General features: G+C 39.4%; 1 protein-coding gene across 1 annotated transcript in view; it reads left to right on the plus strand.

Moving 5' to 3' along the window:
* nos1 (nitric oxide synthase 1 (neuronal)) overlaps positions 1-13,824 on the plus strand; it is a 108,076-nt gene that overhangs the window by 4,662 nt on the left and 89,590 nt on the right. The window contains exon 2 of the mRNA XM_022667296.2: positions 4,834-5,540. Coding sequence (XP_022523017.2) covers positions 4,846-5,540 — 695 coding nt within the window. The 5' untranslated portion in view covers positions 4,834-4,845. The remainder of the gene's footprint in view (positions 1-4,833; positions 5,541-13,824) is intronic.

Consider the following 13,824-nt stretch of genomic DNA (forward strand, 5'->3'; position numbering starts at 1 on the left):
CATTATCATGCGCCAGCGCCGGTCGCATAAACACACACAGGTGAGAGAGGGGGCTGAACCGTGTTTAAAACTCCATAAACACACTGAACTGAGCTCTGAATTAAAGATAGTGAAGCTCTGAGCTGATCGTGAAGTTATTTATCTGTTTGTTATATTCACGCTGTTTAGAAGATGATCCTCACATTACTGAACTACATGAGGAAAACCTTAAAAATAGCAGCGTACACCGGCTCGCACTGTTGCCAGATTGGGTGGTTTCATGCCAAATGTCGAGTTGTGTCTGAAATTGTTTGGAGGAAACGCTGTGATTTGACAGGTGAACAAAACTACCAAGTGTAAAGAGTTTGGAAACTTAACTCGGCAGAGACAGAGCTTTTAGTCCTGCTGATGGAAATTTGAAGCTGTGTTTATGTTCGTTATTATATGTGAGTAAGTTATTTCTTTCTTTCGTTGCTTGCAAGGTTGTTTTTATGTAGTTTTTACATTTTTGTTTCGTGTGTCCAATGATACAAGGCACAAAACATATAATACAAATACGCAGATGAACTCATTTAAATATCATTCTTTGTAATCAGTGATATTTAAGATATTTATGATATTTTAGTTAAGATCATGTTGGAATAAACCCTGTAATATTGTTTATTTGACGAACATCAGCTGTTTGGGTGGTTTTCTCAGTATTTTGGCGGATTTAAAACACGTTTTACCCTGTGAATTGGTTTTATATGAGTCCCTCTGTAACAATCTGGCAACCTTGGTGGCTCGCTGTCCGCTCCGTTTCTTCGGCTGTCTGTTGCTTAGTAGCGAATCCCTCAAAAAAGCATTTTGGGACACATTCAGCTCGCTTAGTAAGCAGCGAAGTTTACTATAAATCATGATGCATTATGGGAGTTTTTAGTGCCCTCAAAATCACGTTCGAATTCACCCTAAAGATTCGGACACTCAAAGAAAAATGGCTGAAATGCTCAATAGTGCCCTAACTAGTAAATAGGGAGCCATTTCGGTCACAGACAGATTCTTCATTGGAAGAAATTGAGGCTATGAGTTTTAGAGCGTATAATAAAGGAGATTACACAAACAGAGCTGTAGCGCAGTCGTATCAGTGCTGGATCTGAGCTGTCATAGAAAGTGACACCAAATCTACGTTTATTTAACTCGAAATTGTGTGTAAACCATTCGTCACCATGCGTCACACGACACACAGTCGAATGCGTTTTTATCTGCAGTCCAACAGCCACGCTGAGCTCCTGCACGCATGAAACGCTGCCTGTTTACATCAGGGATTCAGAGAGTCACTTAGATGTGCTGAGAATTTTGAGTTTCTTGACAATAATTCAGTTTTCTCTCCATTCAAACTAATCCATAAAGCCCCTAATGAGCAAATCTCATCTTTCAAACCCTGCAGGAGTCGTCTCAATAAAACCCTGCTCTGAACGGGATTTTCTTTCATCAGACTAAATCTTTTTACACTTCAAACTAAAGCTTATTATTTAGAACTAAGATTTTCTTACTTCATTATTCTTCAGTTGTTCATGCTTTTTTTTTAATGAAGATTTATAAACGCTTCCAGAAAATCAACTAAAAACTAAATTACATTGCAAACATAGAATGGTGATTAAAGGTGATTTAGAATTTTTTAGAATTTCTGCAGAAACTTAACCTAAAACTTCGTCGGATTTTACTAAAAATAGTACAGTAGATAATGAGAACCAGATCAAACAAACAAAACTATTCGCCTGACCAACAATGCAACAGTGCAGAAGAAGAAAAAAAGGCCATTAAAACTATTTGTTCCATGAAAAAAAAATTGCCCATCTGCAGATACTACACTAAATATATATATATATATATATTGCTGCAATATTTTGTTCACTCCATACATTCCATCATTAAAAAAAGTATCCCATCTGTGAAACATGGTGGAGCTAGTATCAAGGTTTGGGCCTACTCTGTCCTAAATGAGCTGAAATTCAACAGAACGTGGGCCATGCAACAAGACAATGACCCAAACATAACCCTCAGTAATTCTCAGAAAGATTGACTAAATAAGAATAAAGTTTTGGAATGTTTTGGAATGGGGCCAAGTCGAAGTCCTGATTTTAGTAATCCAGTAGAAATGTTGTGGGAGGAGTTGAAGTTGTTTAGGAAGGAAGAATGGGCTAAAATGCTTGTATGTTGGGCAAATGTGTATGTTTAATCCACAATTACTGGAAATTATTAAATCCATTTATTGACAAAATAAATAAACATATCCAATATTTTGGCCTTATTTGTTTGATTTGGTTCTCTTGATCTACGTCTAAGATTTATGTGAAAATATGATGAAGTTTTAGGTCATTTTTTTCATGTTTTTTTATGTTCCAGGGAGCCCTATTCTATAAGTAAAACCTCTTTCTACAAGTGCTAGATGAGCTGTGTCTTTTTTGAGCATGTGCATCATATGTGTCAGCAATGGTTGCAACTTATGCAGATGAAAGGATGCATCTCATTAGAAGAAGTGTCAACAAACATTTGGACATACAGCTCTGGCAAACATTTAGAGACCACTTCGGTTTCTGAATCAGTTTATCTGATTTTGCTATTTATATGTTTATGTTTGAGTAAAATTAACATTTTTATATAACAGTTTTATTCTATAAACTACAGAAAATCTTTCTCCCAAATTCCAAATAAAAATACGGTAATTTAGAGCGTTTTTAGAGCAGAAAATGAAAAATGGCTGAAATAAAACAAAAGTTCAAAAACAAGTTCATAATCATAAAGTTTTAAACATTTTAAGAGTTCAGAAATCATCAATATTTGGTGGAATAACCCTGGTTGGTTTTTAATCACAGTTTTTTTTATGCATCTTGGCATCATGTTCTCCTCCACCAGTTTTACACACTGCTTTTGGATAACTCTATGCTGCTTTACTCCTGGTGCAAAAGTTCAGTCAAGCAGTTCAGTTTGGTTTGATGATTATCTTGTGATCATCCATCTTCCTCTTGATTATATCCCAGATGTTTTTTAATTTGGTAAAATCAAAGAAACTCGTTGAGCTGTATGTAGTGTGAGGTTAAACAAATGCAAATTTCTCTCCTCCAGCAAATTGTGTCACTTTGCGTCACAGTCCCGCTCGCGTGCGACAGCGTCACAGCACAGTTTGCGTAATCCCAAACAGATCTGAGTCTCCGCCGCGACCCGAGCTTATCAGAACAGGACAACTCGCAGAACCGGTGTGACAATTTTGCCCCCCTGTGATCTGAAATGAAGAAATCAACATTAAGTAGCCCCTCTCTACAGGCTGTCAGGGCTTCTAATCACCTGCCAGCCTCCGCGGGCACCGCGGGCACCGTGCCATCCGACCTATTGACCCGACCCGCCGATGTGACACTGATAGGCGTGTCATTCATGGCAAAGCAATTTAGGTTGCGGGAGGAAAGCCGGGAAGCAGTCTGGCATCCCCGCTGCCGGAATTATTCAAAACAGCCCTCAACCTGCCAGCGGGAGCATGGAATTCAGGACCGCGGACAGCAGCACTTCACCTTTAGCCCCGCCTTCTGTTTCTCTCCACACTACAATAATATTAAAACAGGCATTTCAGACTCGAGACGCAGCGCTTCACACTAATACATTCAGATATATTAAGTCTATAATCTTATGATTTATTTAACAAGCTACCTATTTCATAAAAAGGGTTTACCCAACCCACTCATTAAGACTTCCCCTATCACTTGTGAAGCCCCAACACGAGGAGAGTGAAGACTAGCACACGCCTCCTCCGACACATGTGATGCAGCATTGCCGAGTAGCTTCACAGCGCTAGCACTCGGAGGAAAATGCAGCGACTCAGTTCTGATACACCAGCTCACAGACGCAGCCTTGTGCTGATCCACATCACCCTAGGAGTGATGAAAGAGCGCCATCTACCGTACCCACCCAGAGAGAGAGCAAGAGCAATTGTGCTCTCTCAGGGCTCCGGCAGCTGATGGCAAGCTGCATGACCAGGATTCGAACATTTTAATTTAATAGTGGAATTTAAAAAGTCTATTTTATTATATTATTTCAAATTATTTCAAATTATTTTCTGAATAAAAAGTGTTAAACCAACCAGAATATATGTTTTATACGTTAGATATGTTTTATACATTTATCTTTGAGGGCAGATCAGCAAACTCTTGGTATTTTTATCTATAATCTATCTATAGTCTTCATGAGGTAATTCCATATGTGTCCCTCAACGGTTTCCATGCCTTTAATATTAACCTACAAATGTAGAAACTTAATTAAATAAAGAAATAAAAAAAACAGTGAATGAGAATGTGTCTCCAAACGTTTGACTGGTACTTGCAAACGATATGTTGGCATTTTAATATCATTAAACAGCACTAATATAATTATAATGTCATAACAAAGGAATTACACCCTTTTAAAGACTATACACTTTGCGAAGTGCCACCCCGGTCTGTCCAAGCTGGCCCACATTGGACCGATATAAAGACCCTGCCTCAGCCTTCACTCGAGAGATATGCTGATGGTAAAAGAGGCAACACAAACCTAAGAAACACTAAAGTTAAAAGACTAGAGCAACATTGGGCTGTTACTTTGTTTCTTTAAGTTTGCTTTGGGTATTGATGGAGGCCATTTTTCCTAATCTATCTATCTATCTATCTATCTATCTATCTATCTATCTATCTATCTATCTATCTATCTATCTAATACCGGAAATCCTCACAGTCTTCTCTGGAAAATAGAGACAGTGACTAATTCAGTGACTTCTTCTATGGTGCTGCATGAAGATCTGACTTACTGTACTCATGTTTTACAGTATCTCCTTCCCATATGTCTTTACAGAACATCGCCACCATGACGGATTCCGAGCCCAGCGTATGCCAGCTCCAGCCCAACATCATTTCTGTGCGTCTCTTCAAGCGCAAGATTGGTGGACTGGGCTTCCTGGTGAAGCAGAGGGTCTGCAAACCCCCCGTCATCATCTCGGACCTGATCCGGGGCGGAGCGGCGGAAGAGTGTGGCCTAGTGCAGGTGGGCGACATCGTGCTGGCCGTCAACAACAAGCCGCTGGTGGACCTGAGCTACGAGCGAGCGCTGGAGACCCTGAAGAACGTCTCACCCGAAAGCCACGCTGTGCTGATCCTGCGGGGTCCCGAGGGCTTCACCACACACCTGGAGACCACCCTGAGCGGAGACGGGAGACCCAGGACCGTCCGCATCACCAAACCCGTGTCCAGGCCCTGCGAACGGTGCTCGCCCCTGCAGCCGGGAACACAGGCCAAAGAGCTGAGGGCCATTGAGAACCTGTCGTCAGCTTCCACCCCCAAAAAAGAGGCCAAAGATGCCAAGAACTCCCTGATTGGACAGGACGCCCTGCTGAGGGAGGGGGGTGGCGGCCTGCTGCTGAATGGAGTGGACGATGGGAATGACCTGCTAAAGGAGATCGAGCCGGTTCTGAAGCTGATCAAGAACAGCAACAGCAAGAAGGAGGTGAATGGAGACGGACAGAGAGGGGTGGAGAAGAAGGACGTGGAAATACAAGTGGAAAGGTGAGTCTTCCCTTCTTTTGTTTAAAGGCTCATTTGAATCGTGCCAGAGCTGGCCTGCACTCACACTACGTTTAAACAATCCGTGCCCGAGCACACTTACCTCCCTCATTTCTAAATTCAGCACCCCCGCCATGTAAAGCACCCTCTCTCTGGTGCACCAACAGTTAACTTACTTTAACTATCTCAGTCACGGTAACATACGTAGCGCATGCTCATGAGAGAGGGTGCTTTTCCTGGTGGGGATGCTGACTTTGGCACAACGCCGCCATGTTTGTATGCAGGAACATACAGTAGCATCACTGGCGTCAACTTGTGATAGCGCTCACATTGCATGCATTCTATGCTCTAACCATTCAGAGCGATCACACTAGTCAACCGAGCCATGCTTAGGGAGGATTGCCTAGTGTTAGAACACTCTAGGACAAGACAAGACAAGACAAGACAAAACAAGACAAGATTTCCATATCCACCAGCAGTGGGCAATAGGAATGGGAATCGTAGGACATCATACAGTGCAATATCATCATGATATGTTGCCGATGATAACAAAGATATCTCGATACTTCACAGGATTCTGTATCTGCATACTTAATATATCTCAAGACATAATGCTCCACAATACTTCACAGACATTTATCGATGATGATATATTGCAAACAAAACGATAGGAAATATCATAATATCAGTGTTTTTTTTCCCACCCCTAGTGGGCAGCCATTGTTGTGGCAGCTAGGGAGTGAAGGTTAGGGCGCCTGAGAGGGGCGCAACAGTGGCAGCTTACCAAATCCAGGTATCGAAACATCAACCAATCATCAATAACCTGATGCTCTGACCATTGAGCCACTACTGGCCCATCCAAGCCCTCAAAATCAAACCACCCCAAGACTCCAAGGATCCCAAGATGGTCTAGATTTGTCTTTGAACCCAACTTGCAACACCTACCAGTCTACTGGTAGACCAAAAATGTGTACCATTGGGGTTTCCTGAGGACTAGTTTGGGAACCACTGCCCTAAAAAACCTCAATGTGCATGGTTTCTCACAAAAACCCAGCAAGTTAATACAATGAAAGCACTTAATAAAGGTTTCTTTAGAGAGGCCAACTGATTGGTCTATGGAATCACTCCAGATAACCATTTTTGACATTCTACCTCCTCACTCACAAGATAGCACCTCACAGCATATACAGATCTGAAAAAAAAATAAGAGACCACTTAAAAATGATGTGTTTCTTAGATTTTACCAAATTGAAAACCTCTGGAATATAATCAAGAGGAAGATGGATGATCACAAGCCATCAAACCAAACTGAACTGCTTGAATTTTTGCACCAGGAGTGAGTAGCATAAAGTTATCCAAAAGCAGTGTGTAAGACTGGTGGAGGAGAAAGTGATGCCAAGATGCATGAAAACTGTGATTAAAAACCAGGGTTATTCCACTAAATATTAAATCTTTATGAATATGAACGTGTTTTCTTTGCATTATTTGAGGTCTGTAAGCTCTTTTAAGCATCTTTTTTGATATTTTTGCCATTTCTCATTTTCTGCAAATAAATGCATCACTTAAAGTTACAATTCGTGATCAGACAGTTGACGTACTGCGTTCACGTGACTTTTGGGATGTCATTGTGAACATAGCCCTGTAATCCAGGCCTGGTGCACCACAGCAAATTAATATTCTGTAATTACTCAGATCTTCAACAATTACTTGCCATGAGCTACTTGGAGACCATTAATCCGTTTAGTGTTTGGTAGGAAATAGAGCCAGATTGCATTCATTTCCTCTGGATGATCTTATTACCTTGTACCTGATGTGGATTAGCCAATTAGCCTAATAGTTGGGGGCTGCAGATAGGAATCTGATTTGTTTGGTATTTACCTCAAAAAGTGCCCGAGTCTGAGGGCACTGATCCCCCCGGGGCTCACCCGTCACCCTCCCCGGGGTCTGAGTCACGAGCTTTCAGGAAACGTCAGAAAGCGAGGCTAGTTTAGAGGTAAACAGTCTTCCTGATCAGTGAGTGTTAGAGGGATGAGTACAGGAATAGTCTTGATATCAGTAGGTGGACATTTAAAACCCCTGGGAACACATTTTTATCCTTCTGTCAACAGTAACATGTTAAAGTATGAAATTAATTAGAAAAATGTAATGTGTTAGCCTTTTAAAGACAAGTGAATCACAGCCTGAAGACATTAGTGCTGTTATTTAGCGGATTTAACACAGTGTCGGTACTGTCAAGCTCAGAAAATAGCTAGATTACTTTATATTTATACAGAAATGTGGATAAAATCTCAGAACTAACTTACTAAAAGGACTTGTTTTTAAGTTTCCGACTCACTAGGGGAACCATTAAGGCCCTTGTTGCGGCTTAAACAGTTTAACAGTTTTAGCTCTTTAGGCTTTACCTCTAGCTTTAAAAGCTTTAACTCTTTAGGATTACTTTTTTTTAGCTTTACCTTTCCAGGTTTAGTTTTAGCTTTACATTTTCAGGTTTAGTTTTAGCTCTACGACTTTAGGTGTAGTTTTAGATTTACCTTTCCAGGTTTTGTTTTAGCTATACGACTTTAGGTTTAGTTTTAGTTTTCCTTTCCAGGTTTAGTTTTAGATTTACCTCTTCAGGTTTGGTTTTAGATTTACCTCTACAGGTTTCGTTTTAGCTTTACCTCTTTAGGGTTAGTTTTTAGGTTTACCTCTCTAGGTTTAGTTTTAGTTTTATGCCTCCATTTTTAGTATTAGCTTTACTTCTTCAGGTTTAGTTTTAGCTGTACCTCTTTAGTTTTAGTTTTAGCTTTACTTCTCCAGGATTTATTTTTTTCTTTGCCTCTTTAAGTGTAGGTTTATTTAGATTTACCGCTTCAGGTTTAGTTTAGCTTTATCTCTTCAGGTTTAGTTTTAGCTTTACCTCTCCAGGATTATTTTTTTCTTTGCTTCTTTAGGTTTAGGTTTAGTTTTACCTCTTCAGATTTGGTTTTAGATTTACCTCTCCAGGTTTAGTTTTAGCTTTACCTCTTTAGGTTTAGTTGTTAGGTTAACCTCTTCAGGTTTAGTTTTAGCTATACCTCACCAGATTTAGTATTAGCTTTATCTCTCCAGGATTATTTTTTCTGTGCTTCTTTAGGTTTGGTTTTAGATTTACCTCTACAGGTTTAGTTTTAGCTTTACCTTTTCAGGTTTAGTTTTAGTTTTCACCTCTTCACCTCTCCAGGTTTATTTCTAGCTTTACTTCTCCAGATTTTGTTTTAGCTTTACCTTTTCAGGTTTAGGTTTAGCTTTACCTCCACAGGTTTAGTTTTAGCTTTATCTCATCAGGCTTAGTTTCAACTTCACCTCTCCAGCTTTAGTTTTAGTGTTACCTCTTCAAGTTTAGTTTAGCTTTAACTCTCCAGGTTTAGTTTTAGCTTCACCTCTCCAGATTTTAGCTTTAACGTTGATGTTTAGATTTTGTTTTTTCAGACAAAACTAGACTTTCTGATGATGTTTAATCAATGTTTGATGGGCAGAGCAGGTCCTGCTGACCTAATGAAGGTGAAAAACCTGAAATTTACTCACTCAGTAAAAGCCTGTGAATCAGTAGGTGGACGATTAAAGAAAGACAACAGGCCAGATGGAAGGAGGCGTATTGATTTATGAGCTTTAATGACTCCAAATAAAACCATTCAAACATGTAGAAATAATTAAAAACACAAAAACACAAGCAGAACGTTTCAGACGCACACTGCACCGCGTTTTAATTGAACAGAGCTTAATTAACTCCTACGCGTTTAGAGCAACGTGAGGCAGATTGAGCTGAGCAGGAGGAAAAATTCAGCTTGTGTGTCTTTGGGTAAATGAAAAACATAAAATAATTTATTCTCACTTTTATTAGCCTACTCATGGCAGCTCAGATGGAATGGCTGATGCTTTTAAATGCCGATGTGAACACTTGAGGATATTTGAAGATGATAACGTACTCAAGTCACACTTCAGACTATGAAGGAACACATAAGAAATCATTTAGTAATTTTTTAAAATGTTAAACAAAACCAAAAAACTCTATGAAGTGTTTAGGAGATCTTATCTGGGGAGCTGCTAACTTGTGTGTTCTGAGGCTGGAAACTCTGATGATTTATCCTGTACAACAGAGGAAACTCTTGCTCTTGAGACAGAAAGAGATAGATGCACTGATGGTGGAGAAAGATAAACAGTAAGTGGGAAAGAGAGTGAGCTAGAGGGAGAGAAAGAAAGAGAGAGAGAGAGAGAATTAGAGTGAAAGAGGAAGAGATAAAGAGACAAAGAGAGAGGAAGAGAGAAATAGAGAGAGATAGAGAGAGAGACAGAAAGAGAGAGAGAGAGAGAGAGAGAGAGAGAGAGAGAGAGAGAGAGAGAGAGAGAGAAAGGGATAGAGGTGCTCATGGTGGAGAAAGACAAACAGTAAGTGGGAAAGAGAGAGCTAGAGGGAGAGAAAGAAAGAGAGAGAGAGAGAAATAGAAGTAGAGACAGAGAGAGGAAGAGATAAAGAGACAAAGAGAGAGAAAAAGAGAAATAGAGAGAGATAGAGAGAGAGAGAAAAAGAGAGAGAGAGAGAGAGAAAGGGATAGAGGCGCTGATGGTGGAGAAAGATAAACATTGAATGAGGAAGAGCGATATATAGACGGAGAGACAGAAAGAGAAATAGAGAGAGACAGAGATAGTGAGAGAAATAGAGAGAAAGAGAAAGAGAGACAGACAGAGAGAGAGAATAAGAGAAAGAGAGAGAGATGGAGGCGCTAATGGTGGAGAAAGATAAACATTAAGTGAGGAAGAGAGACAGATAGAGGGAGAGACAGAAAGAGAGACAGAGATATATAGAGAGAGAGACAGAGATAGAGAGAGAGACATAGACAGAAAGAAATAAACAATGCATATAAGTTGGTGAGAGAGATATATAGAAACAGAATAGAAAGAGAGAGAGAGAGAGAAAAAGAGACAGAGAGGGAAAAGAGAGCAACCAAAATACATTTACAACCAGTGTGAATGTGAATAGTGAGATGATACAAAGTGTGAAAGCAGCGCGAGAGAGTGAGAGACTGTAGTGTAGGGGAGAGAGAGAAAGAGAGAGATGAAGAGAGAGAATAGTAAAAATGACGAAGAGACACAGAATCAGAAGGAAAAACAGACAATACAAACATGAGAAAAAGAAAGAGAAAGAGGGATGGAAAGCAAGTTGGGAAGGGTGTGTGTGTGTGCCTGTAAGAGAGAGAGAGAGAGAGAGAGAGAGAGAGAGAGAGAGAGAGAGAGAGGGAAGCCAGAATACATTTACAACCAGTGAGAATACTGATGATAGAGAGTGTGAAAGCAGCGCGAGAGAAAAACAGAGAGTGAGAGACTATAGTGTAGAGAGTAAGAGAAAAATGAGAAAGAGAGAGATAACCTGAAGAGGAGATAAAGAAACAGAGGAGACAGAGAGACAGAACTAAACAGTGAATAGGGAGAAATAAAGAGAGCGTGCAAGACAAGGAGTGTAAGAGATAGATAGAGGAATAGAGGGGAGAGAGAGAGTGAGAAAGACAGAGATAGTAGAGAGAGGAGTGAGAAAAAAGAAAGATAACAAAGAGGCACCAGCATGCGTTCACAACCAGTGTGAATAGTGACAATAAAGAGTAGAGAGAGAGAGAGATAGAGGAGTAGAGATAGAGAGAGAATGATAGCGTGATGGAGGAATGAGAGAGAGAGAGATAGAGGAGTAAAGATAGAGAGTGATAGCGTGATGGAGGAATGAGAGAGAGAGAGAGAGAGAGAGAGGGATAAACAGTGAGAGTGTGAGTGAGAGAGTGATAGAGAGACGGAGATAGAGATAGAGATAGAGTGATAGAGAGATGGAGAGAGAGATAGAGAGAGATAGAGTGATAGAGAGATGGAGAGAGAGATAGAGAGAGATAGAGTGATAGAGAGATAGAGAGAGATAGAGAGAGATAAACAGTAAGAGTGTGAGTGAGAGAGTGATAGAGAGAACGAGATAGAGAGAGATAGAGTGATAGAGAGATGGAGAGAGAGAGATAGATAGAGTGTTAGAGAGATAGAGAGAGAGATAGAGTGATAGAGAGATGGAGAGAGATAGAGAGAGTGATAGAGAGATAGAGAGAGAGATAGAGAGAGATAAACAGTGAGAGTGTGAGTGGGAGAGTGATAGAGAGAACGAGATAGAGAGAGATAGAGTGATAGAGAGATGGAGAGAGAGAGATAGATAGAGTGTTAGAGAGATAGAGAGAGATAGAGTGATAGAGAGATGGAGAGAGAGAGATAGAGAGAGATAAACAGTGAGAGTGTGAGTGGGAGAGTGATAGAGAGAACGAGATAGAGAGAGATAGAGTGATAGAGAGATGGAGAGAGAGAGCGATAGATAGACTGTTAGAGAGATAGAGAGAGAGATAGAGAGAGATAGAGTGATAGATAGAGAGAGATAAAGAGATAAACAGTGAGAGTGTGAGTGGGAGAGTGATAGAGAGAACGAGATAGAGAGAGATAGAGTGATAGAGAGATGGAGAGAGAGAGATAGAGTGATAGAGAGATAGAGAGAGAGATAGAGAGAGATAAACAGTGAGAGTGTGAGTGGGAGAGTGATAGAGAGAACGAGATAGAGAGAGATAGAGTGATAGAGAGATAGAGAGAGAGAGAGAGAGAGAGAGAGAGAGAGAGAGAGAGATAGAGAGAGATAAACAGTGAGAGTGTGAGTGGGAGGTGTGATACTGGAGCTGGGTGTGTGTAATGGGCTTACTGGTTATCACGTGTCGACTGAAGCACATCGTACTGAACACACACACACACACACACACACACACACTCATTCATTCATTCAGTGTCTGGTACAGCAGGGGAGCAGTGCTGAGGTTCTGCTGCTGGCTGGGATTCCTCTTAATCTTATCCTTATTTTACTCTACTAGTCAGTGTAATTGTGTAATTACATACTTAATTACGTAGTTACTTAACAAACTGTATTTGCCATTAATTTACTATCTGCATAAATATTTTTTATATAGTTATTGCATTGAATAATAAAATACATTACACCTGTATTTGATTTATAATCTATGTAGTAGTATAATCTAAGTAATAGTATTTAAATATAAATACTTTTGCTTCATAAATACATTTGGTTGACTTTACATAATTCTTTTATCATTGTTCACATGATTGTAGCATTAATTAATAGGACAATATTTAGGTTTAAGTGAATCTCCATTTGAGTTTCAGTGTAAAAAAATGCAAAAATGATTTTTTTTTTATTTGGCAAAACATTCAGTTATAATAAAGTCATAATGACATTGTACTTACTTCCTGCGGTGGTCCTAATGAGAGCCAGTTTCATCATAACATTTTAGATGCTCCCTGTGGCTGTATTTGAATATTTGATTTCTTAAAATTTTTGGATTGACTGACTTTTCATTTGGCAGAACATTCAGTCATAGAAAATCATAATGACACATTTACCTAAAAACGCATGATATAGATTACAATGTAAAATTGCATAGAAACATGTATTTCATACTTTCATAACTTTCATAACAAAATGGCAAAAATCTTCCTAACTATTAATGGAAGTCAATTAAATTATTTATTTATTTTTTTATTTTTGTCATTTTGATTCAGTGTAAAAGTGTAAAAAAACTACACAAACTACACAAAGTTTTTATTTTCAAAAAAGTGACAAAATATCTAACTTATGGTCACTATAAGTTCAATATATTTTTTATTGTTATTTCTCACCAATTTTGTATGGCATATTATATTGTATGTAAATATATTTAGGCAGAATAGTGTATATGTTCTGTACACATATATACTTTGAAACACATACCCAGTCATTTGGCCATATTTATGACCATACATCAGATTTATACAGTATATCAGATTTATACAGTATATCAGATTTATACAGTATATCAGATTAGTACAGTATATCAGATTTATACAGTATATCAGATTAATATATGGTGTGTGTATGATCTGTGTGTGCAGGAGACACATTAACACATTGCCCATTGCCATCACAAACCCCTCCCACATCATCACACACATTTACTCCCTCATATCACATCCGTGCTGTAGTGTCACTACGATTCCCATCATGCAGTGCAGCCGTGGGAACGAGAGTGTGAAGTATTTGTAGTGAGAGTGTTTGTGTACACAGTGACTTACTGCATCTCACCCTCAGTCAGAGCTGCCCTGCCACTGTTACACTAATAAATCACTGTAAATAACAGACCTGTCTGCAGTGTAGAAGCTAAAGAAATCAAGCACTCTGTACAGTAGAGACATTTAATAATGTATCTTT

The sequence above is a fragment of the Astyanax mexicanus genome, chromosome 22 (assembly GCF_023375975.1).
Source record: "Astyanax mexicanus isolate ESR-SI-001 chromosome 22, AstMex3_surface, whole genome shotgun sequence".
Taxonomy (NCBI): Eukaryota; Metazoa; Chordata; class Actinopteri; order Characiformes; family Acestrorhamphidae; genus Astyanax; species Astyanax mexicanus.